This window comes from Hippopotamus amphibius, chromosome 17 (genome assembly GCF_030028045.1).
Source record: "Hippopotamus amphibius kiboko isolate mHipAmp2 chromosome 17, mHipAmp2.hap2, whole genome shotgun sequence".
NCBI lineage: Eukaryota > Metazoa > Chordata > Mammalia > Artiodactyla > Hippopotamidae > Hippopotamus > Hippopotamus amphibius.
Genome location: NC_080202.1, coordinates 37,083,861 through 37,111,429, shown reverse-complemented (window position 1 = coordinate 37,111,429; position 27,569 = coordinate 37,083,861). Strand labels below are relative to the sequence as shown.

The 27,569-nt window shown below is 52.8% G+C and overlaps 1 protein-coding gene and 1 long non-coding RNA gene across 2 annotated transcripts; one reads left to right on the top strand and one right to left on the bottom strand.

The window, feature by feature from the left end:
• The first annotated feature begins 760 nt into the window (after positions 1-760).
• Positions 761-4,731, top strand: LOC130840895 (uncharacterized). Its single transcript, XR_009050082.1, has 4 exons — positions 761-937; positions 2,623-2,694; positions 4,137-4,197; positions 4,606-4,731. It is a non-coding gene; the product is annotated as an uncharacterized LOC130840895 (long non-coding RNA).
• Positions 3,104-27,569, bottom strand: HOXB3 (homeobox B3). The gene is made up of 4 exons (XM_057716903.1): positions 27,459-27,569; positions 9,753-9,840; positions 6,288-6,886; positions 3,104-5,438 (listed from the first exon to the last, which is right to left on the bottom strand). Exons 3-4 carry the CDS (start codon positions 6,733-6,735, stop codon positions 4,600-4,602), a joined length of 1,287 nt encoding a protein of 428 aa, XP_057572886.1. The 5' UTR covers positions 6,736-6,886; positions 9,753-9,840; positions 27,459-27,569; the 3' UTR covers positions 3,104-4,599.

Sequence of the window (27,569 nt, the reverse complement as noted above, 5' to 3'; positions counted from 1 at the left end):
GGGTCTCTGGCTGCGTAGCTGGGTGGTCTCAGTTCCCTTATCCGCCCAGCACTACCCCTGCCTCCTCACCTGGAGGCGTCCACATTCCTCTATGACACCCCCAACAGGCAAGGTCGAAGATGCCTCTGTATCCACTCAAGCCTCAAGCCTGTATCTGCATCTATATCCAGACACAGGAACAAGAACCAAGGTAGCCACCAATTTAACTTCGAGAACTCTCAAACCTCAGGTCAATGTATGGGGTGGGGGGCTCACCAGTTTTGCCATTGTATTAATTAATTAATATCCCTGACAAGATGGAATTCGCTGAACACAGAGGGGGTGGGAAAATAATGACCAGTGAGATGATAGTCCATTTCTGGCCCCTGGGGAATTGTTGTTGTTGTTTATTTCTTTTCAGAGGATCAAGATAGTATAAACTTTAGGAAGTGTTGTAATTTACTGGAGGGCAAGGGGTATAAGACTCAGGGCCCCAAGCAATCGGTGGGAAACTAGATCTCAAAGCAGAAAATGAAAAGTCGATCTAGGGTAAGATTTTTAAATAAGTGGGTCAGAGGGACCGAGAGGAGATGAGGCGATCAATCTTAGCCCCCTGACAGCTGCCTCCGATGGCATCAAAGAATTTGGCTCTTTGGGAAAGCAGAGGGAACAGCCGAAATTCCACATCCCTCTAAAAGGCCTGGGGGTAGGGGGTGTTAGCAAAAGAGAAAGGTGATTCTGGGAGAGCAGGGAAACAGATGGGAAATGGGGACAGAGGAAGAGCGCTGGGTTGGGTGGAAAGTTTGTCTGGAGAACTCCCACGGCTCTGGCCTCCCCTCCCCCTCCCTGCTTGCTGCCTCCCAGCGAGCAGGAGAAGGCTGGTTAGCAGAGAAATGGCAACTCGGCCGGGAGCTGGAACTAGAAACTTTCTGTCAGTGTAACAGCCGCGTGGGTGGTGGTGAGTATTCATCCGCGTGGGTGGTGGTGCGTATTTAAAAAGGACAGAGACATCTGAGGAGAAGGGTGGGGTGGAGGAGAGCCAGGAGGGAAAAAGGGCTGCAGGGACAGGGGGCGGCAGGCTCTGGGGGGCTCACATCCAAGAGACTTGCTCTGAAAACCTGTGCAAACCAGCCAGAGACGGTTGTGTCTAACTCGGGTCCAAAGAAAGTAATTTTTGCCACTTGGAGGTGAGGGTAGGGGTGGGAGTGGGCGTGTAGAGTAGGCACAGAAGAATCCGAAGAGTAGTTGTCTGGAAGTTGTGCAGGGAGGCTTGAGAGGGTCCTCCCGCCGGCCACCCGCTTGAGAAGCCTGGACGTTTTTTCACAGCCTCTCCAGCTGGCTGCAGGGTTGAACGCTTCTCTCCGCAACAACTCCGGCTGTCCCTGCAGGAAATACGGCTCTCTCTAACCCTGCTGACAGATTTTACGGCCAGATTAGAGAGCAGCAGAAAACTTGGGTGTTAAAAGGGGCCAAGAGAACTTTCCTTCCCAGAGACACCAGTTCCCCGCCCCCTTGTTGTGCTGTGAATCTTACAGCACAGATACTTTCCCCCTCGACCTCGGCTGCTTAGCTAGGGCCTGAAATCCCTCAGAGAGAAGAGTAGAGAACACCAAGCCAAGGCGGCCCTTAGTTTTCTTGTTTGCAATTCCAGTTTCAAGCCAAAGCTCTCTTTTTCAAACTTGAGCTAAACTCTCTGACTTGGCCTGCCTCTCTCCTGCTAGATAACCAATCCATTCTACCCCCCAGAGCCAAACATGGCCCTTCATCTAGTTACATCATTCAGAAAATCTTATTCAGGGAAGAGGAAGAGAGGGAGAAAGACAGAAAGAAAGAAAAACTCTTGAGCGTTATTTGATCCCAAACTTTGCACGCTCTTATGCCTTTAAATGATAGCCTGAGCCGATGCTAAATTGCTTGCTGCTTGCATGAGCCTAGTCCAGTTAAAATCCTACTTGGTGGTGTCTGTGGGGGGGGAGGGGGGTAGAATTCAGGTTGCCTTTTTTATTGTTATTTATTGTTGCATAAAGACTGTAATTACTAACCTTGGACTGCCAGGATGCAACATAAAAATGAAAATCAGCCCTCCCTTTAAGGCTGAGGGCCTGGAACGATTCTCACCGACACGCCCCCCCCCCATCACTACCACCAAATATATGCTCCTAATTAAGCAATGCGGGCGCATCGCTTACAATTAGAATTATGCAACTCTTCAGCAAGCAGCCATCGCTTCTCTTTCAACGAATTAGCTCCATATTTCAGCCACCCTGTCTCCTCGCTCTTATCGGCTTCGGCGACGCGGCGGTGACATTTCATCTTTGACAGACTCTCTCTTTCCTCGCTGCAATGTGATAAAACTTTTATGGAACCACGACTAAGAAATGAAGTTTTCCCAAGGATTGTGGAAACAGAGCGGCACGTTAGCCTGGGGACCATTTTATTTACGCTTGGATCCAACAGCTTCTCCCTCCCTCCTCCTCTCCTCTTTCCCTGGCGGTGGAAGTCAAACACGCCTCCTCTCCCTCCCCCCTGAGTTTTATTTACTGATTTAATTTCACTTTAGTTTTAAGGTTTGACCTGAGAAGTCTAGGCCTCAGAATTTTTTTTTTTTTTAAGATTAATCATTTTCCTTTGTTTTCATTTTAGACCCAATGGTGGTTGGGCTTCGGGTCACGTGACGACTTCTTTGTCGCTCCGGAAGAGAATTGTGAAGTTTAGGTTGGTGGAAGAAGCAGTATTGGGCCAGATTTTTCTTGGTGGTGGTGGTGGTGTTGGGGAGGTGGGGGTGGGGGTTGAGGAGGTTGTGGCCAAAGAAGCAAAAAGACAAAAGATCTATCAATGAGGAAAACAGAGGCAAAGAAGCCAAACAAAAAGATGGAGAGAGAGCGCCCAAGTCTCCTTTTCCCCCAAACTTGTTACTTAAATCTTAGCTAAAGAAGTTGGCAGAGTGTTGCAAGCTTGTGTGAGAAAAACCAAATAAACCTGAGACACAGATCCGGGAGGTCGGGACTTGAGCAGTGGACTAAAAAGGCCAAGATAGGGTCTTCACTATTCTTCTTCCCTTGGGGGAAATCTGGCAGTCAGCAGCCTACTGCGCTGCTATCTAAATTGGACCACCAGGACAAGATAAAATTGATAACAGAAAGTTTATTCAAGAATTGTTTGACAGACAACCCTTTTAAGTAAGGAAAAAAGTAACTACAGAAGAACAAAGAAAGTTCCAAGAGGGAATTTACTCTAATTCTACAAATTCAGGACTATACAGTGACAATTAGGAGCTGAGTTCATGCCTTTTAGAACTAATTACAATTGCTCATAAGTACGAGTTTAACATAAATCTACAGCTCTTTTCTAGAGTACAATAACTAAAATAGCTGGTTTTACATGACAGGGAACACAACGTCCTTTATAACAAGTAAATACTAAAAAAAGTACAATTTTTTCCTTTTTCCCTCATATAAATACATAATGTAGGGGGATAAATAATACAAAAAAGAAAATATTTTAACAGGCTATAAGCAATAAATATATATGAAAATGTTCACTAGAACACACGCTTTTTGAGCAATGCTGGACTCCTGCAGGCCCAGGCATCTCTCACAGTTGTTTTTATATCCATTAAAATGTAAACTCTAAGTGCAACAAAAGTGTCCTGTTGGGGGTTGAGCAAGGCACACAGGCCCAGCTGCCGCCCCCGCCTGGGACAGACAGTTTGTTAAAATATACCCTGTTTTCACGTTAAGTCAAGAGAGCAACAGAAGAAAAGAAAAGTGTAGAACCTCGTGTCACCGACTGCTTTCTGTGGAGAGAGCGGGATGGACCTGGAGCTGAGAAGGGAGGCAGAAGAATGGGCAAACCTTCAGTCCTGACAACGTGCCTGCCCTTACCTCCCAACTTTGCCATAAAAGAAAAAATATATATGTATATTTATAATATAGACAGCTCTAACTTTCAGGATCTCTCACCATCCCTGAGCCCTCTGAAGGCTGTAATTGATGGGGGCGGGGTATAGATATTTATGTCCTAGAGCAGAAAAATATGGGACTAGAAATGGAGGGAGTGCCCAATCAACCTCAAAAAAATTGAGGATACAGGGAAGTGGGAAGGGGACATGCTTTGTGCCCTTGGTTTTGAAACGTGTTTTTAATTTTTTTTAAAAGGAGAATTGCCAGGAAAAAAAAAAAAATCAAGATTTGGGGGAATTACCCACGTAGACAGAAGGTAAGTTGGTTGGTTGGCTGGTGATGGCCTAGCCATCCTGTCTTTTTAAAAATGTGCTTCTCTGCCTTGTTTCCCTATCTCCTCTTCCTCTGCCCCACTCCTGAGGGTGGAATTCCAGCTGGGTATTGCTGGAGGCCTAGGGTTGATGGGGTCATCTCCAATCTGCTGTAGATTCCTTTCCAATGGGTTGGCAGGCGTACTGAACAAGAGCTGCAGGACTTAGAAAGCTTTCAGGCCAGGGGGAGGGGAAGGAGCTCCCACGCCCTTTCTTCCCAGGAAGCCTGGCTGCCACCTCCCTGGCTCCTCTTTCAGGTCTCCAGGCTGCCCCCCAGAACTCCACAGTCCCCGCCCCTCCTGGGTCCCCCCCCCCCCAGAACCTGCCCCTCAGCCCTCCCTCTCCTATCACAGGTGTGTTAACTTGGGCGCTTCTTGGATTCTACCCTGAGGAGGAGGCGCATGGTGAGAGGAGAGGTCTGTGTAAGTGGGGTGGGGGTCGCAGGGTCCGTGGTGCTGGCTCGGGGCCATAGGGGGCGCCCCATTGTAGTCCAGGTTCCCCGAAGGGTGGTGGGAAAGGTGGTTGAGGCCGTAGAGGGAGGGGCCGGCAGGGGGCGGCAGCGGATCCGCGTAGCCGCCCCCGCCCACGTACACCGGGCTGCCCTGCATGGTGGGCGTCCCGTAGGCGCCTCCGTTGGCTTGGAGGACGTGAGGCTCGTAATCGGGCGCCGGGGTCGGGGGGTACTTCTGCTGGGCGCCGCAGCCTTTGAGAGGGGGCTGGTAGTTGGAGGGCAGCGCGTAGGCATTCTGGTGGGCTTTGCCGAAGGCGGGCGGGGACGGGCTCTCGTAGCTGGGGGTCATGGAGTGCAGGGCGTTCATGAAGCCGGCCGTGGACTGCATGGGCTGCGGGGGGCTGCCGGCGGGGGAGGGTCCCCCCGAAGACGAGGCCAGGCCCTTGGCCTTCTGGTCCTTCTTGTACTTCATGCGCCGGTTCTGGAACCAGATCTTGATCTGCCGCTCGCTGAGGTTCAGCAGGTTGGCCATCTCCACGCGGCGCGGCCGGCACAGGTAGCGGTTGAAGTGGAACTCCTTCTCCAGCTCCACCAGCTGCGCGCTCGTGTACGCCGTCCGCGCGCGCTTGGACGCCGCCGACCCCGGGGGGCTCTTGTCCCCTCCCCCGCCGCCGCCCCCGCCCCCGCCGCTGCCTCCTCCGCCTCCTCCTCCACCGCCGCCGCCGCAGCCCTCCGCTGGATCCGAGGGGGAGGGGTGGGAAGGGGAGAAAATGAAATAAAAGATAATTACTGAACACGCCGAAATTGAATGCATCGTTTCTTTATAAATCCAGGCTTGGACGCGGAGCCCCCGCCGCCCTCCCCTTCGCGTCCCCGCCTCCTCTTCTCCACCGCCCCCCACCCCCCACCCGCCCGTCGCATTAGCGGACACTCTATAATAGTGGCATTTATTAAGAGACCTGTTCTCCTCTCGCTGCCCCAGCTTATGAAAATTTGATCATGTCACGCAGACAGAGCCGCATGGTCATTTATTTAGGGCTGGATTTTCTCGCGCACGCTTTCTCCCCTTATCCCCAGTTCCAGGTGTGGAAGACACTCTTTGCTCCCCCACCCCGCCCCATCCTGTGGACCGGGCAGGTGCCGGAGGAGACCCCCTGGGGGAGTCTGGACATTCTGGGCAGGGCACGGAAGTGCGGAGCGAAGAGGCTGCTGTGCCTGGAGGCCAGGACCCCGGGCCGCCTGAGCGATTGTGATTAATACCCACAGTAATCATACTTAATAATAATCAATCGGTGACGACTCTGCGTCTACTGGCAGCGTCTCTGCGGCCTTGCGAAGGGCTGAGGCCGAGCACCTGGCCTTCTGGACCTCTCAGAAGCTCAGGTGGAGGGGGCTGGAGGGAGAGGGTGATGGCGGGGTCAGGGGTCGTCAGGTGGTGGGGAGTACTGGCAATGCGCCGCTGCCGCCGCCACCTGATATTGTTCCCTGGCCGCCGCCTGGGCGCCTAGGGGCTGGGTGCTAGAATAACAGTGACATTCCTGGCCCGGACAAAAGCTGACGACGAGGAAGTCAGAGAGGCGGTACCTGTGCCGGGGGAGCTGTTTTTCAGCTTGGACGTTTGCCTCGACTCTTTCATCCAGGGGAATATCTGTTTGGTGAGGGTGGAGTTGGAGCCGGGAGCGCACTTGGGGGGGCCGCTTTTGCTGGGGCCGCCCCCGTTACTGCTGTTGCTAGTGGTACTGGTGGGTGCGGCGCTGGGCGGGGGTGAGCCGGGCGGGGCGGACAGGGGCTCGGGGGCCAGGCCGGGCCTCATGCAGCTGCCGTTGAGCTCCTTGCTCTTGGCGTGCGGGGCGGCGTTGCCCAGGGACTGCAGCGAGCACGCTGAGCGCTGGTAGTCGCCCTCCAGGTGCGTGGCGGCCTGGAAGGGGGGTTGAGGGGGACCGTCGTAGCCGAAGCCATTGCTGCCAGGGTACGAGGAGTAGCCTCCGAAGAGTGCGGCCGCGGCGTTGTCGTAGTAGGTGGCTTTCTGCATCGCTGGGCGAGGCCCGGGTGGTGGGTGGTAACTTGCAAGGGCCTGATACCCTCACGACCGGACATTGGCACCCCTGGGGGTCACGTGGCACGCCGGACCCCCCCTCCCCTTTCTACCCCCCTCCTCCCGGGGTCTGTTCGTAGCGGTTGACCTGCGGGGTGAGAGAAGAGACACAGGGGGAGAAGAGGACTGGGGCTCGAATCCATCTTGGGAACTGAAAAGGGAACTGACATCAATAGGGTTTTTCTTCTCCACCACCCAGCATCTTCACAGCAGATGCTGAGGCCCACTTCCTTGACCTGAAATGGAGTTTTCTTATTTCAACGCTTTAATTTTAAAAGAAAAAGCCCACCAGTTTTCATTTCCACTTAAAAAATAAGGACTCTACTCCTTGGGGACTGCCTAGATATAGAATCTTACTATTGCAGGGGCCATTGCTTCTCTCCTGCCTGCATACTAGCCCCTGACCTTTCCCTCTTCCCTCTCGCTACACCCCCCCCCCAACTCTGGGATAGGGTGGCTCAAGGGGGGGTGAAGACTCCAAAATAAAAGCATCATCAACACCCTCCTCTGAGCTGAGAGGCCTCCTGCCTTTGCCTCCATCTAGGTTCCTTTCATCCAAGCAGAGTCTAACCTGGAGAAAAAACTGAGGATCTCTGAAAGAGGCAGGGGGAGAAGCAAGTTGAGCAGGGAACCTTCTGGTGTGAGGGATCCTTTCCTTCCCCTCCCATCTCATGAAGACAGCAAACTGACCTAGAAACTTCCTGAAGATTTTTAACCTCCAGAGTCAGTGGAACTGAGCCTCCTCCATGGCCTTGCTGCAGGTACCACCACCTCCAGTCTGAGTCTTTGCTAGCCAGGTCTGGGACCCCACAGCCAGCAGCCCCCATGGTGCCCCCAAATGGAACAGGATTACTTCCCTGGTGGGGTTGGTTGGTGCTGTGACCATTTGGCCCAGGTCTCCCCCCACCCTCTGTTTTTTTTAATCAGGCTTAATTTTTTTTCCCACCCTTTCCTTGACAGTCTGCTTCCTTTGATTTTTCTAAAAGAAGAAAAGAAAGAAACTGGATAATTGCTGGACTTTTCTACCAAGAGATGGGAAAGTGCTCTCTAAAACAGAAACAAATTCCCTAGGAAAAAAAGTAAACAAAGCAATCTGAACAATATTATTTTCTGGGTTGGAAACTGGATGCCCCTGTTTACTGAAGTTCTCTGAGGCAACAAACAAACATCCTTATTTTAATGCAGGTTTTTAAAAGTGTGCTGGGAAAATAAAGGTTCAAGCTGTCATAGGATTTTGTGTATTCTGAAACTTCTGACTGCACCCCGCCCCCCAATCTGTCTTCCCAACCCCTCACCCTCACTTTTCATAAAATCTTCAGACTGACCCCTCTTCTGACATATGAGTTTGGACTACTTAAATCTCATTCAGTCCAGCTGGTCAAGTCCAAAGAAAACTAAAAATGGGGAAATAGAATAAAAAGGAGTGCAGGTGAAGGAAATCCCTCCCACACATTAATCCACTTCTTAATGGCACAGATTTATACTCGAAAGGGAGTGGGGTAGCCCTGAGTTCCGATTGGTTTCTGGGAAGAATTTGTTTCTGGGAAACACACATGGGTCTGCAAAGCAGCAGGTCCTCACAGGGAGGTGAACTGGAGTTGAATTGACCAGGCTGACCCAATCCCGTTATTATTATTACCATTAGCCTCTTATGATTTCACCAAAATTAGCTGCGGAGCAGCCCTGGCTGAAGGGGGAATTAATTAACAGGCAACAGTTGAGTTTGTTATTAATAGATAGGAGAATGAAATAAAAACGTTGGCGGGGCTGGCTGGCTGGGCCCTGGCTTTATTTGGTCTAAATGACTGTTACAGCAGTGATGATGGTGATGGTGATGAGGGAACAATAATCTGACTAGACGCCTGGGGCCAAAATTCCTGTCGCTCCCCCTGCAATAAACTCGCAAACCATCGCAGGACCGAGGCCAGGCAAGTGTGGGAAGCGAGAAGCCAGAAACGTGATAGGAAAGAATGGAGACTCCGCTGGCGGCGAGAAAGGGCCGGGAAGGTTTGTGCACTGAGTTAGTCCCTGGCTGCCGCCGCCGGGCTGTCTCGCCCGCTGCTGCCGCGGTGGCTGACGACGAGCTATGCTGGCCCAAGGAGGCGAGAGAAAGCGCTCAGGACGCGGAAACGGTTAGCGGCGGCAGGTTCCAAGCGCACTCGGCCGGGGGCCGAGCCCCAGGGCGGCAGCAAGTTTGGGCGCTGGAGGTAACCGAATTAAAAGGCGCCGTAGCAACTCCGCACCGGGACTTTGCCAGGCCGGGCTCGGCTGGAGGGCGCAGAGGCCTCGCTGATGGGACAGTGAGAAGAGGGAAAGGTGCCGAGGGGACCAGAGATCTGGGGATCCAGGAAGAGGGGGGCTGGGGAGCAGCTCTACCAAGCCAAACATGTCTATTTCCCTTGCCTCCATGTTGGAAAAATCCAGGCTCCATATGGCTTCTCGGGAGAGAGGGAGGGAGGGAGGGAAGGAGACAGTGGCTCCCGGCTTCCCCCCAGGGTCTTGCTGAAGAAGAGCGGTGAACCATCCCAAGAAACCCACCTTTCCAGGCACACCCCCGAAAACCTGGGAGAGTAACAATAGCTGGTAAGTCCCGGGAGAGAGGATAGGCCACCTTCCAGGACTTAAAAAAAAAAAAAAAAAGATGAAAAAAAGAACGAAAAAGGAAGAGAGAAAAAGGTTAGGATCTTCTTAGCAGCCGGGCAAAAATTCAGCCCTGTTCTGGCTGCTGAAAGAGAAGAGAAGAGAAAAGGAAAGAAGCAGGAAGAGAGAGGTAGAGGGAGAGAGGGAGGGAGGGAGGGAGAGAGAGAGAGGGAGAGAGAGAGAGTCGCTGCGTGGAAGGAAGCTTAAAGCTTGTGAACTCTTCTTGAACCGAGATTGGAGTCATATGGGCCATAAATCATTGAGACATACTCTCCGCCATTCACAAACTGATAGCCTATTTCAGTCCAGCTTACCTTAGCCACCGACGAGGGGAGAACAGGCAGACATAATATATATTCACATCGAGCCCCAGCGCGAGCGGCAGGCGAGAAATCTCCCCTCCTTGAAGGCAAAGGAAAAAAAGACCACTGTTTAAAGCGGCGTCGCCCCCCTCCCCAATAGCCACCCCGGCTGGGGAGCCCGAGGGGCCGACCGGCCGGAGGAGCAGCGCTGCGTCCGCTTCAATTCACTCGGCTTAGGAGCGGGGGTGCGCAGGAGGGAGGGGTTGGGGCAGCGGGAAAAAAAATAGAAGAAGACCGAAAGGTGCTCGGGCGGCTCAGCTCGCCGAGAATCCAGCTCCGGGCTCCGGCACCGCCAAGCCGCCACAGTGTGATTGCCCTAGAAGACTGGTACGCCCTACTCTCCGTAACAATGGCCTCTGCTTTTGCACAGGGAAAAAAACCACACAGACACACACACACTCACTCACTCACACACACACAAGCTCACACACACCCCCACCTCTCCCCCTTTAGCAAGCTTAGATGCCTGATAAGGAAGGAAGGTGATGGTGGTGATGGGGGAGGGGGGACATTTTGAAATCCACCCCCTCCCCATTAAAAAAAAAAAAGGTGAGAAAGGAAAGAAGGTAGAGGTTTTGAGTTTTGTTTTTGTTTTTGAAGGACAGGTAAATTTTTAAATTCAGATTTTGGCAGGGGAGGAAGTGCAAAGACAAGGCAAAGACAAGGCAAAGCCCTTGGCGTTCACAGCTCTCCCCACCACCACCACTAGTAAACCCTTCCTCTAATTGGAGAAGTAGCTTGGGAGGCCCTGGCCTGGGGGGGGGGGGGTGTTCCTGGGTGCCCCTCTGCATTCATTCGCAGTGGGAACACTAGGACTTTTTTTTAAAGTAGTTTCACTCTTGCAGGACTGGTGGCTGAGTCTCTGGCCCTTCAGCTCTGGCTCCCTCCTTCTGAGTCTCTCAGTCTCTGTTTCTTCTCTCCCCACACTCTCTCTATTCCTTCTCTCCCCGCAAATCTCCTAGCCCAGTTTCCAACCTGAGGAGGGGGGAGCCAGACCTTTTCTTTTTAACAACCCCCCCAATTTTTGAGAACAGACAACAAGCGGTGAGTGATTATTTTAAAACTCCAGACCATCTTGTAGGGGGAGGGGGTGGAGGTGACAAAAGGAGGACCTTGTGTTTAGCTTGAGTTCCAGACAAGGCGGCTGGCAATAGAGAGGCTGTAAGAACTTCACGAAGAAGTTTCTGTTAAGATTCTCACCTCCGGATAGGCAGAAGGGGCAAGAGGTGATAAGGACATTTGTACTTCTAAGAAGATGAGAAGAACCAGCAAAATGGCTTAATTTTAAATGCACTGGCGGAAGAGATGGAGGATAGTTATTATTATTATTATTATTCAGAACAAACCTGCTTATTTCTCTTAGCTCTGCAAGATTTAGGACTCTTAGAGCAAGTGAGGAAGACTACAAAGGCTCAGCTTTTCTTAGGGTGTGTTTTAGAAGAGCAGGAAAAGGCCAGGAGGTCTGTAGGAGGAATACAGGGGGCAAGAATGTAGGTGTCTGCAGATTTGGGGTGGGGGTGGGGAAGAGCCATTCCTGATGGAAGAAAAAGACAAAAAGAGCACCATGACTTTTCCAAAAGCAGGAGGGTTTGCAACTCTGCCGAACTGCTGACTCGGGGCTTAGAGGATAAAATAGAAGGCCGGCAGTCTCTCTTTTCTACAAAAGCAGCTTGGAAAACTTGTTCTCTTAACTTCTCCTAGACAGAGCCAGTGGCCTCCTGGTTAGAATCCTTGGCTTTTGCCTTCTCCCATCTGGATGCACCAAGAGAGAAGGGACTGGGAGAACAAAGGTGAGAGATGGTTTCCAGCTATTGTCTCCCCTCCAGGGGAGGGTGGCTGTATCTGGCAAAGCTTCCCTCACACCCCATAGCTCCCCACTCACAAGCTTTGCTTTGGGCTGAGAAAGGGTCCTGCTCTCTATTCGCGAAGAGGGTGGGTCCCTGGCCTCCTCCAGTCCCCACTTCTTTCAGGACCACTAAGTCAGGCTTTGTGGGCTGGAGGAGCCAGTTTCCTGGGGCCCTGCTGAATAGGGGCAAAGGGGGGACCCACAGCCTCTCTACCCTCCAGCAAGGAAGTGCATGTAGACTCTCCCACTGTGATGTGCCGAGGATCCTGCTGCCTGCCTGGAGACTTAGTGGCTGAGGGAAGGGTGGTGGGGAGGTGAAGACAGACGTGGAAGCCATTTTTCTGTGTTTATTAGTAGTATCAAGAAAAGAAAATGCCCAAGCCAGACCCAGTGCTGGTGCTCAAGCCAGGACCCTCAGAGAAAGCAGGTAGGGCTACAAAGACTCTGTCCTGAGATCTCTGTACCCTGGTTAGAAACCTGCTGGTTATGTAGCTTTGGGCCTGGTGGGTCAGGGACTCACCCATGGAGACTTCTAGAGGCTTAAGAGAACAGTACCTTTGGGTCTTTTCCTCCCCAAATAAAAAAGCCAAGAATGTACCTCAGACCCTCCAACTCTCCTAGCTGTCGCTACCACTAGCTAGAGAAGGTCACTGTGAAATTAAGAGGAGGACCTGGTCACTTGTGGGACTGCACGGCTTTGCCACAAGGAATAAAAAGAGAGCCCAGGGTGCACCCAGTCAGCTGCAGGCCTGCAGGAGGGTCAGCCTGGAGCTGAGCTAAGGGGAGAGGAGATTTCCAGAGAGAGCAGTGGACCCCTCTCCTCTCAGAGTCTCAACTCATGCAGTCCCTTCTGGCTACACAAGGAGATGGGGTGCAGTGGGGTGGGAGCAAAAATGAGGGCTGGGAGCAAGAAAGCTAACCTGGTGAAAATGTTCAGGGAACAATTCACTCCCAAATGTGGTAGGAAATGGGGTAAGATAATTCTGAGAGCAAGAGCCCATTAGAAATGCTTGGGACGCAATAAGATTCCCAATTTGGTTTCTTTTTTGCCTTTTTAATTCCTTTCTCGGAGATTTCTGGCAGGCCGGTTGCCCCTATTTGGGGCTGGGAGGGTGGAGGGTGGATGGTAAAGCCAGCAGCCCCAGGGCACCCGTTTCGTTTGAGGTGTTGCTGCAAGCTAGGGACCTTCCAAACTTCAGGGGACAGAGCGGGGCAGTGAGGAGCCTGGGCAGGGACCTTGTGGTAGGAAACACCAGAGGAGTCTGAGGGAAGACTCTGAGATCTGGAAAGGGAGGAGAGAGGGATTTATCACCCCTGACAGTGAAGTCTTGATTCAGGGGCAGACTAAAGAGAGAAGAGGGAACGATCTCTTCCTGGATTCAAGGAGGGAAACTTGACAACTTACCATGTGAGAGAAAGAAAGGGAGAGAGAATGAAAAAAGAACTGATAGAAAAATGAAGACACAGAGAACTTGATGTCATCTAATAAGGGCAGAAATTAAGAAGAAAGGCAAAAATCAGACAAAATGTCCCCCTTCATACACATTCTTTCCTCTCCGATTCAGTTTCCCCAGAGCTAAACCACTCTGCTCCCGCACTCCCCTCCCCCACTGGTAATCCGTACTCAGTACCGGGCCCTCAAAACCCCCTTAGGCAATCACTGAGGGCCCATCCTCCGAGGCCTTTGGGGATTATGTCTAATTTCCCTCTCCCCCCAAAAAACCATCAAAAGGCAAACGAAAATTCTCCTCTCAATAAGGACAAACTGGCTGGCTCCTTTAAAATCGATTTCTGATATCAGCCTTGCGATGACCAAGGATTCCCCCCACCCCAAGCCCCCTGCTCAGCCAGCCCCAAATTCGCCTGGCCCTCTGAAAAGCTGGGACCTGGGAGTGGGGGCGTAGAAGGCGGAGGGCAAGGCGTTTAGCGATCTTTCTTTCTTGGTCCTGTCTGGGTTCCCGGTCCCACACCCTTCCAGCTTCACTGCCCAACTTTGTGGCCACTGCAGAATCCTGAAAAGTTCACACACACACACCCGAATCTCCATCTCTTTTAAATATTAATAAAGATTTCAAAGCTGGGGGTTGTAAAATGCGAATTGCTACTATAAATCGCTCTTGATATCTGGATCCCCAACTCCCACCTCCGAGCGAGAGGGAACAAAGGGGTCAGAGGCAAGGAAAAGATTCTGCGCCTGGGCAGAGGCCCGTGTGGACCCGGCTCAGTAGAAAGAAGAAAAAGGCCGCCAAGACTGGAGAAGAAAAATCTGAGCTGAACTCTCCCCTCACCCCAGGCGTGGGGGCCCTGAAAAGGAGGCAGGACAAAATACAGTAGCCACAAGGGTTTGCAAAGTGCTCGGTGACCAAGGAGGCCGCGCCAATGCGCGACTGACGAACGGGTGGCCCCGTGCGGCAGGCCAAGTCGGGAGTCTGGGGCAGGCGGCGCCTAGTTGGGTATGAGCCCGACTGAATCAGGAGTCTGGCCTCATCTGGAAGCTCTGTCTTGGCCTGGCAAACCCCACCCCAGCGGATGTCAAGACAAAGATGGGCAGAGTGGAGAAGGCAAGAGGGAGAGGGGCGAATCTTGGACAGCTTGGGGTGGGGTGGGGTGGGGCCGGGGTGGGGTGGGGTGGGGCCGGGGTGGGGGTGGGGTTTGCTGGGGAAGGAAGAGAGAAGCAGATAAGAGAAGAACAGGGCCCAGCCCGCTGCAAGGGACTGCGCAGGTCTCCCCTGACAGATTGGATCTCTCTCTCCCAGTAACCTCTGTTTAGCAGACGATAACTCACCGGATTAATGACCAATCAGCGGAAGGCCTCCCGAGTGGCCTCCAAATATGAAACTCAAAAGTGAGAACGGGATAGGGCCAGAAGCCCGGCCCACTGGCCCTTTTGTTTTTTCCTTTCTCTCTCTCAAATGAGTTTGGGGTGTGGCTTTAAGAAGTGGATTATCTGGCCAGAGACTCTGATTTTCAGAACCCCAGTGATGAATTTGTTTCTCATCTCTTCCCATTTCCTCCACCAGAATTCATGTCCCTGATTACACTTCCCAAGGCAGTAGGGAAGCCTCCCGTCCTCTGCTGGCCTCCTCATTTCCCTGATCCTACAAGAAATCTCCCTTCTCACAACCATGCAACTTCTGAGAAACCCCCACCTCTTTTGAATTTTATCTTTTTCTCCAGTTGGGAAAATAAGAGCAAGAATGGGACAGGGGTCATCCACCTTGCAGGCCTTCTGTCCTGGCTGCCCTGGGAAGAGACCTGGTATAGTGCTGCCCTGGGAAGAGACCTGGTATAGACCTGGTATTGTGCCCTTTCCCAAGAAGAGGGGGCCCAAAGGCCCAGGGGCCAGGGTGAGGCTGGGAGTGGTGGTGGCGGTGGCCTGCTGTCACATAATCTAAATTCTGAAACCACAATTGGTCCCTGGGCTGGGGTTGAGGGACTTCAAATGCTGTATTCCCAACAACTCCAGCCTCAGCTCCCATGCCTGGCAGGGAAAGGGCCTTGCTCGGTGAGGCTTAGCCCCTCCTTCCTTAGCACCCCCTCCAAATGCCAATCCCAGCCCAACCCAGCCAGCTAGCCCCTCCCACTGCCTTCTATTTCCATTGCTCTGGGCTTGGGCTTCTCCTTTGCTGAGAATAAGGACACCTTCAAGAGGAGGAATGGTCCAGATTCCAATAGATTTCCTAGAGCCAGTCTGAGTGACCATGCACTCTTCTGGGCATATATAAACTCCCTGTATATTGCAAATATGTATGCAGCACTGCTATACCCAGATGCCCACAGAACCCCAGGACACCCAAGCACTAGAGAGTCACTCAAGGTCAGAACTGGGAAGAACTCAGGGAGTGTCCTGTCCAACCCTGCCATTGTCAAAGAGAGAGAAACTGAGGTTTAGAGCCAGGAAATGGTTTGTCTAAAGTCGTACTTGGGATAGGCTTCGGAGACAAGAGACTTGGATTCTAGGTGGTCCAGACTGGCTGTGTGCTCTGAAGCAGAGAATTCATTGGGCCTCAGTTGTCCCCTTCTGTTAAGCCAGATCATGTGTGTAGAGGGGAGGGCTTGGGCGAAATGATCTTCTAAGGTCCCTTTTTGGGCTGACAGTTGGTGGTTCTCTGTGTACTGATGTAAAAGTGAGTGACAATAAGCAGTAATAAACTGAGTTCAGTGCCCAAAAATGGGCACTACCTCAGCCAAAGGCAGACTATTTCCCTTGGGGATTTAAATGCTTCCACCCTGACAACTGAGTACCAACCCTACCCCTGGTCCTCCTTGCCCCCTCAGAGGTTGGTGCACTGGTTTTTCCTGCTCTTCTGTGTTGGGGGTGGGTTATTCTCCACCTTCATCACCAAATCAAAAGTGCTGTTTCTGGACACAGCAGCCTGAGCAGTAAATAATTAATTTGTGTAATTAGAGGAGGAAGGCTTCAACCTGGCAATTTTTAACCAGGAGTCAATGCACCCATTGTACCCGCCTGGCCTTCTCACCCGACACCCAATTCTGCCCCTATACCTACCAGCTTCCCCAAGTGCCTCCCCCTCATTGGGAGACCAGCATTCCCAAGACTGCCAGCAGGGTTCATGGAGTCAGACTCTGCTCCCTCCCCAACAAAGTTCCATTCTCTGCCTTCTCCCCTACAGAAATTGGTCTGCCTGCAGCTGCCCCTCACAGCTTGCTTTCCCGACCCCCTAAAGCTGTTCTGAGCTCCAGGTCCAGGCTCTCTGCTCTTGGGACACACGTAATCTACCTCCCCAGCTCAAGATGCCCCGACAATGCAGCGAGTTTGCATTTCAAGAAACTCCCATTAATATCAATTTACTTCACTGAAACCGCGGGTTCTTCATCAAGTTGATGATTTATGATAAAATCAATTAAATTACAGCCACTTAGGGCCCAGCCGCTTCCTCTCAGATTTCATTGGTGCGGGGCCCAAGTGTCTGGTGGAAAAATGCAAGTTTAGCTGGAGGCGAGGAAAGATAATTCTGCGGCTGAGAAAATTTAATGCAAAACAATTTCCAGGCAAAGCCGGGCGTCTGGACAGAAATGCAAGAGCCACCAGTTGGCCTGCGGAAATAACTATCTGGGGGTCAAAATATTTTTCTCCCCACCCCCATCATCCTGCATGGCTCCTTTGCTCTGTTCCCCTTTGTGCTCACCGGCCCCCTCCCAAGCAGAGATTTTGGGGGAATTTGAGCAGTACTGATGGAACCCAAGCCAGCCTCAAACCACCAACACCGCCTACCACTGCAGGCCTTTTTCTCCTCTCCCTGCCACCTCCCCACTCCAGCTGTGCTCAGTAATTCCTCAGTCTCCCATGGCAAAGTTAAAGTTTCAAAGTGAAGATCAGGCGGCGTGGGCAGATGGCACAGAGCGGCCAGGGACTAGGCCAAGTGGGCGCTGCTGTGTGTGGCTGTGGGAGGAAAGAAAGCACAGGCTGAACGAACACTACCCGGTGCCAAGGACACGAGGCAGCTAAGTGTGTCCAGAGCTACCCCATTCCAGGGTACCAAGACCTGAGAACACCAAGTCCCCCTCCGGCTCCCTGTGTGCTCACTTGTAAAGTGATACCGTACCCCAATCTGAACACAATGTGCAGATCACTCACACAAAACACAAAACACACCTACATGTGTGTGTGCTTGCACACTTTCCTTTTACCTCACATCCTGACCCTGCAAAGGGACAGTTCCCACCGTTTCTCCACATCTGGGAAAATAAATCCCAGCGACTCAACCTGGCATCGCCTTCCACTCCAAGGAGAGAGATTTCTCCCGCCTCTGCTCTGTTTGGTTTTTGGTTTCCAGGGCAGGCAGGGAGTAAACACAGTTTCTCTGAAGCCATAAATCACCCCCTCTCCTACCTTCTCAGTTTAACACCCGGCCTCAGCGCAACCCCTTGTAGTTTCAGCTTCAAATAACCCGCGAGGTGCTAGAAGGCTTTGGCCATGGTGGCAGCTGGACTGTGGGAGCAGGGCCCAGCCGCCCCTCACCCCAGCAGATGCCCCTCACATTTGCGGCACAAGCCGGAGCTCCCAACTCCCCCGGGAAAACCCTCCGCAGCCTCCAACGCCCTTCCTGAGCGCGAGCGCTCCCCAGGCCCTAGCGGATCCTGTCCGCACGCCGCATTCCTCTACACCTCCCCGCATCCTCCGCCCGCGCCGCCTCTTTAACTCGCCCCCATCTCTGTCTTCCATTCCGATCGTCCCCCTTCCCGACCCGGGGGCGGGGGTCTCAGGCTCCCCCGCCCTCCACTCGGAGCCCGGCCCGGCGCCCGCTGGGCACCCACACCTACCTGTGCGGCTCCGCTAGGGCGCGGGCAGCGGCGGGCGGGCGGCCGGACCCGGGTCCCGGGGCGCCAGCGGGGGCTGGGCGGCCGGCCGCATCCCGGTCCCGCCGGCCGGCGCGGGGAGAGGCCCGGAAGCGCGCCCCCAGCCCGCCCGCCCGCCGCCCGCCGCCCGCCGCCGCCGCTTTGTTCGGCCCTCGAGGCGGCGCGCGGCTGGCCCACGCGGGGCCGCGGGGAGCGGGGTCGCGGCTTCGCGGCGCTAGCGGGCCGAGAGGCCGGGCGGGAGGAGGCCGGTCTGCCCGGGGCACCGCGAGGCGAGGCGAGGCGCGGGGAGCCGGGGGCGCCATGGCGGAAGGCGGGCGCGCGGCGGCTCTTCAATGTCACCGGCGAAATGGGTTCCATATGTCCGGCCCGGCGGAGGAGGGAGGGGAAGGGAGAGCGTTCTGAGCAGGACGGGACAGGAGGATGGGGGGCGCGATGGAGGGAGCCCAGCGGCGGCCAGGGGGTGATGGGAGGACGGGAGAGGCGAGAAAGGTTTGCGTTTTCCATGTTCCCTGGAGTTGTCTAAAACTGCTTAGGCTGGTGGAAACTTTCTCTTCCTCTCTGCGTTTCTTTCCAGAAAGATGGGGGAGGGAGGAGATAAGCGAGGGTAGCATCCGTTTGTTCAGGCCGGGGGTTCAAGGGAGGAGATGTGGATTGGAGGTGAAAGGGAAAGTTCTCAGGTGCTGGAAGATCAGCTTCTCCTCCCTGTCCCTGAAGAGGGAAAGAAGAGACCAAACCCAGGAGGGGAAGAGAGACCAAGGAAGGATTCCCAGGGTCTGGGTGTGAGAGACTGAATCCCCCTGGGGTGGGATTCTGTTTGGGGAGATTCCAACCTTTAAGTGATTGAAGATGGTGGTGGAAGAGGAGTTTGAAGTGCCCAAGACATCTTGGCCATTCCCGACACTTCAGTTCCTACCCCAGGTGCCTCACACCTGATTTAGCACCTCCAGGGCCTACTCTAGAGCCATTGCTTCTGGGATGGCCTCAGCTTTGGGCAGCTGCCTGTAAGAAAGCACAAAGTCTCGAGGAGCTTCCAGACCCTGCAGCCTTCTCCTCAATCTGTGCCTGCCCCCCCCCCGCCCCCCGCAAGGGGATGGGCTCTTTCTCTGCATTTGTCTCTGTTTTTCTCTTTTCTCTTCTCTGCTCTTCTCTCTCCCTCCCTCCCTCTCTCCCTTTCTGCCTTTTCTAACCATCTCTGTGGTCTCTGTCTCTTTCTCACAGTCCCTTTGTCTTCTCACACACTCTGCTCCTCTCTTTGTCTTAAGTGAATTTGAATTCTGCCTTGTTAAGGACTTAGGAGTGTCTCCAGAAATCACTTCTGGGCTCACTTATTAGGCGGACCTCTCTGGGCAATGTGGAGCCCTTGGCCTCAGGGCCCTGTCCTCTTGGGGGGTGGGGGTGGAAACCCATCCTTCCGCCATGGAGACACCTTCTACTGGGAAAGGTGCAAAGTGAGTAGTTTCCTTTCCACTTCCCTTCTCATTTAACTCTGATTGTGTGAGTGTGAGTGTGTCTGTACCCATCCAAGTTGTGTGGCACCTTCTGCCAGGACAGCCTCCCTGCCCCTCTGAGTGGCCTTTGTCTCCATTCTCCCTGTCATCCTCACCTTCAGCTCTGCCTTGATTTCTCCCCTCAGAAAGGGATTCTGTTGCTTGTTCTCTTCCTGGGCCCTCTCTCTTTCCTTCAGCCTTTCTCTCCTCATCTTTCTAACTGCTCCGCTCATTAAAGCACTGGCAGCCCAGCTTCTTAAAGGCACAGGGATAAACACTGTAATTACATAGAGAAAGTGGACACCAGCAGATCTGGGGAGAAGACAGAGTCAGCGGCTTTCCTAAAGCCCCTTCCATCAAACGCATTCTACCCCATCTCCTGCACAGCACAAAAGCAAATGGGGTGTGTGTGTGCGCGCGCAGCACTAGTAAGAAGCAGAGGGCTTCATGGCTAAATGAACCAAATGTATATATTTTTAAAAAACAACAAACATGGTGTGGAGGGTAGGTCTATATGCCTCGCTGGAGGGCATCAGGCCTCACATAGGGAGACTTAGCAAGGGGCCAGTGACTGACTAAAAGATAAGGGTGGAGAGGGATGGTCTCTCCGTTTGTCTTCTGGGGAAGAGTCTGTGAGTTGGGGAAAAGGAAGAGGAGGAGGTATCCCTAGGGCCAGAGGAGACAAAGACCTGAAGGGGGCTGAGAGAATGGAGAGGAAAAGCAGGGGGATCAGGCCTCCACGTCACAGGCACAGGGGGAGGGGAGATGAAGAAGGGGGGAGGAGTTGGAAGCACAGGGGCAGGGGCCTGTGAGATTGGCTCCCAGCTCTCCCCATCGGCTCTGACCTGTCCCAACTAGTACGTACTTCAGCCTTCTCCTGCAAGTCCCCATCCTCCAAAACAGGCTGAATTCAGAAACTACTAACACCCCCCATTCCACCCTTCATGTCCCTTTCCCTCTCCAAGGAAGAGTTAATCCTGTCCCCCTCTCTCAGGGATTCTAAGACTTTGGCCTAAATTCTGGCGCACTGGATTGGGGGTGAACGCGCCCTCTCCGCATTTAACCCTCCCTTCACTTCCCAGGTGAAGGAAATACTTGCTTCACACACTGAGTGTGTGGGGGATTCTCCAACACCCAAGGATGGGGGGCCTGAAGGGTCTGGAGCCCCCTATCCCTCAGGTCTCTCTGCTGCCTCCTCCAGCCCTTCCCACCTCCCCATGCTCTCCAGCCCTGTCAAAGCTGCCCCTGAATCCAGACTCTCCCCAGGTCCTTTCAGGCCAGGTAATGCCCCCACCCACCCAGCCTAGGGTCTTGGCCTTCTCCTTCTCTTTCTCCCTAAACCCTTTTCAACCCAGACTCCCAAATTGGGAGGCCTCACCTAGCACCCACCCTAAAAGCTGCTGTTAACAAGGACAGGGCTCAGAGGCCACTTAGAGCATGGGAGTGAGCTCCTGGACACGCCAGGACTGGGGTCTAAGCCGCCACTCCAGGTCGCAGCTGATGCCATGAATAATTAACACCTGGGCGCCACGTCACTCATTTCCCTGCTCAAAGGTTTACACTAGCAGGCAGAGTTAAGTATCACAGATAATAGTGGCTATAAAGTCTGTTGGCTGGACTCCAGCCCGGGAGGGAGAAGCTAGCAGCCCCAACTGAACTTGGCAAAGGCTCTGGCCCTCTGCCCCTCATCCGTGACAATTCTGGGGCACAGCACACGACATCCCCAAAGGCCACCTCTGGCTTTGCTCTCTACCAGCAGACCTTTCCCTAATGGGGAGGTACTGAGACCTCCTTGTGAAACCAGAGGGGAAAGTTACCAGCTCTCCCCCCCCCAATCTTTACCCCATTTGCTCCCTCTTTGGATGGGGGCTTAGGGAGAGGAACACACCCCATGTCCTGAAACACTCGCCAACTTTCAGAGACCACCTGATTCCTAGAACATTTCTTTTCTAGAAAAACTTGGAGAACTTTTCCCTCCTTTAGCCCCAAACACACATAGTCCCTCACTGCTGAGGAAACTTTCTTTGTTTCAGGAGGTGGAAGGAAGGCTACTGGGGGTGTGAATTCACTTCCTTGTTTTGTTAGACAGGAGGGGGGGGGAGCCAAAGCTTTCAGCTCCCCTCCCTGCCCTCCAGCCTCTGCCTCCATTGTCTCCCCTCAGTTTGGGTAGCTCCTTCCCCACCCGCAACACCCCGTCACCCACAGAAGCCCTCTAGGTTAAACTTTAATACTATAACTCAATCCCTCCAGCCCCTTCCAGTTGCAGAGGACTTCTCTTTGGTCCCCATCCAATACAAAAATTTTTGCCTTCAACTTCAGTCATTTCTTCCCCTGCCTCCACTTCTCTCGCCCCCCAGGCTCCTTCTGCCCTCAGCGTTGGGTTCTTTACCCCCGGCCGTCTTCAGAGCAGCCAGACTCCTGGAGGGGAACCACTGAAAAATGAAGCTCTGTCTGCTGCTGCTGGAATGTTGGCTCTATCGGGCTCACAAATATAATTTTTATATTAGGTCCTGGTCTTTGACTGGGTTTATATGCCAATGAGGCATTTCTGGTTTACCAAATTTATACAAATCTCGCCTTAATTGATAATCACAGATGCTGTAATTTAAGACCTCCAGCTATAGAGCTTTCATATTAACTGCTGATATATTACTGTAAATTGTCTGAAATAAGCAACTCCTGGGAGCAGAGCAGAGCGAGAGGAAGTGCCTTCCGAGAGTGACTCTTTCCCGGCCGCAGAAATAGCCCAGCTTCCACATCATTTTCTGTGAGAAATGATTTATCGAAGACATGGCCATAAACAACACAACTCGCTCACAAACACACGCAGACACGCACGCACACACACACACACACACACACAGTCACTCACACAATGGCTAATGGCTGGCATGCCGGCGGAGAAGCTGACACCCATATTGCTATAAATCAAGAAAAAGGTTGGAGGAGAGGGAGAGAGAGAGAGAGATAGAGAAGAGGAATATTCCTAAAATCTCTATGCAATGCCTCAATGGGTATAAACACACAGAGCACCGTGTGAAGAGAAATGGCAGGAAATGAAGATGGCTATTTGTCACATTTTACGACAATAACATTAATAACAAACAATAAATTTACATGGACATATAAGACGCAGTAGGTAGTGAGAAATCCCTTCTACTTACAATACCCCAGCCCGCGGTGTGGCTCCGGCTGCGGGGCTGTTTTATTGCTGCCTCCCTCTCTTTTTCTCTCTCTCCCTCTCTCTCCCCCTCTCTCTTTTTTTTTCTCGGGGTACAGGCTTGTTTTTCAAAGGACAGTTGAATTGCACGTCAGAAACAGGGAGACCGAGCCTGCGTTTTTCCTGACGAATACATATCTATTCTGCAACCTCGGCATTAATTATTTAATGAATCACGTGACCAGGAGGGGGAAGGGGGTCTTTCGATTTCAGGCTCAAAGGACCACTATGACCTTCCCCTTCAGGAGGAGAAATTTTCCTGCAAAATAGGTTCCCCCCAACCCACCAATGGAATAGTAGCCAGTTCTCTCTCCCGCATTCACATCTGTATCTGCTGTATCTACACTCCCTAACCAGCACCCCCAGACGCACACTTACCCACAGCCCACCTCTCCTCTCTCCCTTCTCCTCCTGCTTCTGCTTAGTTCATGGAGGTGCAGAAATAGTCTGCAGGGGCGTCTGGGGGGTGGGGTGGGATGGGCGCAGAGTCCTTCTCCAAGCCCCTGGATTTCTCAGCATCCAGTTTCTCTCTCTGCATCCTTTAAGATTAAGATTCCTCCCAACTCTATTCTCTCCCTCACTCCTAGGGTATCTTAATGGGACACACTCCCCCTTTTCCTTAAATAACCAAAAAAATTTCTAAAGGGACCAGTTTGAAAAGAAACATTTCCTAAGTCCAGATTATACACGTTTAAAGAATGGGGCTTCTGGCTTTAATTCTCTTTTAAAAAAGTATTTTGTGGTACCTTTTGAAAGGGCAGGAAAGGGACAGGGTGAAGGCATGACTTGGAAGCTTCCAGAGTTGCGCGTAACCACAAGGGGGACTTTTTTTCGTTGTGTTGTTACTATTATAGGGACCCAAATTCTACTGACTGATTGAAAATACGCTCTAGAGACAAAGACCTGGACTAAGGCTCCTGTACAAAAGAAGTGGACACTCAATCTCTCTACCTGTGTCATACTCTGTCTCAGTTCCTCCCCACCCCCCAACACACCAGTGAAGACAGCTGGAGATTTGAACTGGAGGGGAGGAGAGGGAAAGGGAAGAATGGGGCTTTGAAGTTGGCCCGCCAGCCCCGTCCCTATTTCCCAGGTGTTAGAACCCCATGCTTCCAATCAGCAGACAATTGGAGACAGATCAATAGGAAAAAGATGGGGGGTTGCATATTAACGGGTTAAACACCGGAGATGATAGGAGAAGTCCATTCCCTCCGGCCTAGAGAGAGAAACGTACACAGACTTCTTCATCTCAGATATAAACAAAACAAAACAAAACAAAACAAAACATCCCCCCAAACCTTCACATACAGCTTGGCGCCAGAAGGAGCAGACCAGTTACCACCAGAATCCCAGATCAGAGTCTCTGGCCACAGTGTGGGATGGGGTTGCAAAGGGAAGCAGAGAAGACATTCCTGAAGGAGCCCCTTGCCCACACTCTCAGCCTTATCTTCAGCAGCTCTGGGGCAGCCGCAGGGGCCGGCGGAACAGATGAGGTTTGGGGAGGGAAGCGTGGGGCCGCGGGGCCGCCAGCGGTTTGTTTGGAGGGGTCTGAACCAAAAGCGACTCGGTGGGGAGAAGGTTGAGGACCCAGGTGGCCTAACCACCCCTGGGTGATGTCCCGTCCAGCGGCAGCGACAGCGGGGCCCCTGCCCCAGGCAAGGGGCCGGCCTGGCCCCTCGGAATCCCGCTCCCGACGCTGGGGTGGGGCGCCGGCGGGCCCGGGCTCTGTCGGGGGGTGGTCGGCTTTGATTGTGCAGATACAAAACCCAGACTGGTATTGAATTCGGCCCCGCGCCCCGGCTCCAGCGAGGGCAACGCCCTGCAAGGTCCTGGCCAGAAATCTATGAAAACTGGTCCCCCAAAGAAAAGCAGTTCACTAAGCCTAAAAGAAAAATCAGAGGGAGGGGGGAGTTGGGCGAGAGGAGAAAAGAAGAGAGAAGAGAGAATATGCTGGAGCCTGGGAAGACAGCCATCTCTGAAACCGAGACATTATTTTTAAGCACGAGCAAAACAAAAAAGCCAGTGACACGAAGACACGCCGAGCAGGTTCTGTTAAAATGCCCACACTCTTTTCGGATCCTGGGAATGTCCATGTTCAAATAAACAAGCGCCAGGGCGCGAGCGGAGCGCTTTCTTGCTGCCGATAAAGCGAACGTTTATACTGTGAGAGGAGAGATTGATTTACGAATCTGAACGCGCCGGTTTTATGGCCGATCACAAATCCGTCAGCGCTCAACTCACGCTGGGAAACTTCCCAACTCCGCTTTCCAGCCAGACCCCCTCCCGGGCCGCCGCTTCCCAGGGAGACCCACCGCGGGTGCTGGGGCAGCGCCGGCGGCGGCGGCGGCGGCTCTGGCAGGACCCGGCGGCCCCACTCGGCCCAGGCCGGTGAAGCAGGAGGGGGAGTGGGGAGGGCCGGGGAACTGGAGGAAGGGAGGTCTAAAGATTCGGAGGACAGAGGTGGCCGCTAGAACTGTAGAAGGTGAACGTAAGGTGCTGGGGAGGCCGTCCCGCAGCGCTCAGCTCTGCAGAGGCTGGGGCCTGGGAGTGAGGGAAGGGGAAGGCCCCTCGGTACCCGCCTGTGGGGCTGAAACCCTTGAAGGAACCCCAACTCTCCCTTTGCATTGTTTCTCTCCTCTTTCCCCCGGTGGACCTCTAATTCTCACATTGCAGAAAGCACGTTGTAAAGGCCCAGGTGGTTAGACCTCTGTCACCTGGGCCTATTGAGGGCTCACAATTGGTTATCTGCCCTTATGAGTTATGGGTGCGTGTCTCTCCTGAACGCCAAATATTTTCATCCCTGGAGCAGTCCAGCTTGCCTTTCTGCTCGCTCCCTTTTCTTACCGAGGCCTCCAGCCCTGCATTTATTAAGCCACCAGGGACAAAGGAGAGGATACCAACCAACCAGTTATTTCTTGCCTGAGACAGTCCTCAAGACACAGGAGACAATTTACAAAATGCAAACCAACACCCCACATACATCCCAGCAAGGTTCTATCTTCCCAGCTGGAGTGTGTCTGTCTGTCTCTCTCTCCCTTTGTCTCTATCCCTTCTTAGCAGGGATGGCTGCTGGTGTCGATTCTTAAGATACAGCAAGTAGAATACAGATTTGAAAAGACTGTGTTCAGAGTTCACTTCTTAGCAAATCCTCCATGCATCTCTTAAAAAGTTGCTGGAAACTCTGGTTAACGCGGCACAGCTGTCCCTGGTCAGTGCAGGTCAGAACAGCCTGCACTGACCCTTCTCCCATCTCTCTTGCTCCTCTGGTGGGGAGGTACTCTGTGGGCTCTGTGAGTAGCTGGGGTGGGGAAGGGGATGAGAGTGATTATAGAAACAGCTTCCTAAACAAAGGAATTTCAGAAAATGGGTTAAGAGGCTGTGGATTTGGATAACAGACCTTGAGAGACAGTAACCACCGCGGGGGCCCTCTCTCTCCTTAGGACCCAGGGGTTTGTTCCCCTAGCCCTCAAGGCCCTGGATCTCTCACATCTCCCTCCCTTTGTCTTTCTTCCCTCAGCTCCCTCCAAGGAAACAGGAAAGAAGGAGGGGTGAACTGGACATGAATGGGGGGTGAGTCTGCATGAGGGAAGGAGCTCTGTACAGAGAGAAACCAGCACCCTACTTCCCTCCCCCAGCCGAGCTAAAAAAAAAATTTTGTTCCTTTTTTCCTCAATGGACAGTAACAGAACAATCCAGAAATTTCAAGATAGCAAAGAAGGGGTTGGGGCCTAGTGGGGGGGGGGGAGAAGATGGGACACACAACAGCCCAAGGACCCCTCCCTGCAGAGGTGTGACTTTCCCTTCTGGGCAGGAGGCAAGAGCCAACACAATGTCCAGTCTCAGAGAGGTCAAGGGGCTTCCGAGGTCATTTTGTGGTTCTAATACTGAGCTAATCGCCTAGAAAACGTGGCCTCTCCATGAACTCTCTCTCCTGCCAGCCTCCTACTTCCAAACCCTCAGTGAGCCCCAGGGAAAAAAGGCCAGCACATTCTGGTCTGAGGCAGAGCCCCACTGGCTCCTTCACCCTCAGAAGCAGGGCCCCAGAGGGGGGGAACAGAGCCCCCAAACCAAGAGAGCAAAAGGAAACCAAACTAAACTCTGAGCCTCCAGGAAGATGGGAGGGGACAGAGCTGAAGAGGAAGATTCCGGCGTCAACGAACCTTGCCTGTGAACAGAACAGTTTCCTGCTCCAGAGAGTTGCAAATATTTGTCTAGAATCCCAAGCCAGACACAAAAAGAAAAACCAAAGACATCCACCTGTACCCAGCTCTGAGGCTGGGGCATTCCATCCAAAAACTGCATTCCATTTTTCCAGGAGGTGGCAGTGACAACAGCTCACTGGTAACCAGACCTGTGAGACACCAGCCCCCAGTGTAGACAAGCAGTCGTGCAAACCCACGGGCCACATGTGCACCTCACCTCCATGTGCACACAAACAAACACACATGCCGAGGCTCCCCAGGCCCTCCTGCATTTTCTAAAAGCAGAAAGCACTTCTGAGCTGCCTCACAAACAACCTTTTCTGGGGTTTTTCTGGGGCCCTAACACCTCAGTCCTAATCGGTTCAAACACTCGCCAGGTGTCAGTCCCTGACCCAAGCATCTGCCATCATAAAAGGCATCAAACCTGACCAAGCGTCCATCATAAAAAACCCTGCGAAGACAGTTGAAAAAGAAAAAGGAGGCGAGAGAGTGTTTCTTCTTTCCCTTGTAAAAAGAGCTCATAAAACGATCAAAAAAAAAAAAAAAAAAAAAAAAAGCCAGCCCAGGCGGGGGCTTTGTTACCTTTGCGCCTCTCGCCTCCTCTCGCCTGAACTCCGAGGATCCCATTCATGACGAAGGGCTTCTTCCAAACTGAGAGAAAAAAGTTTTCAACTTTATGGTTCCAAATTTTTT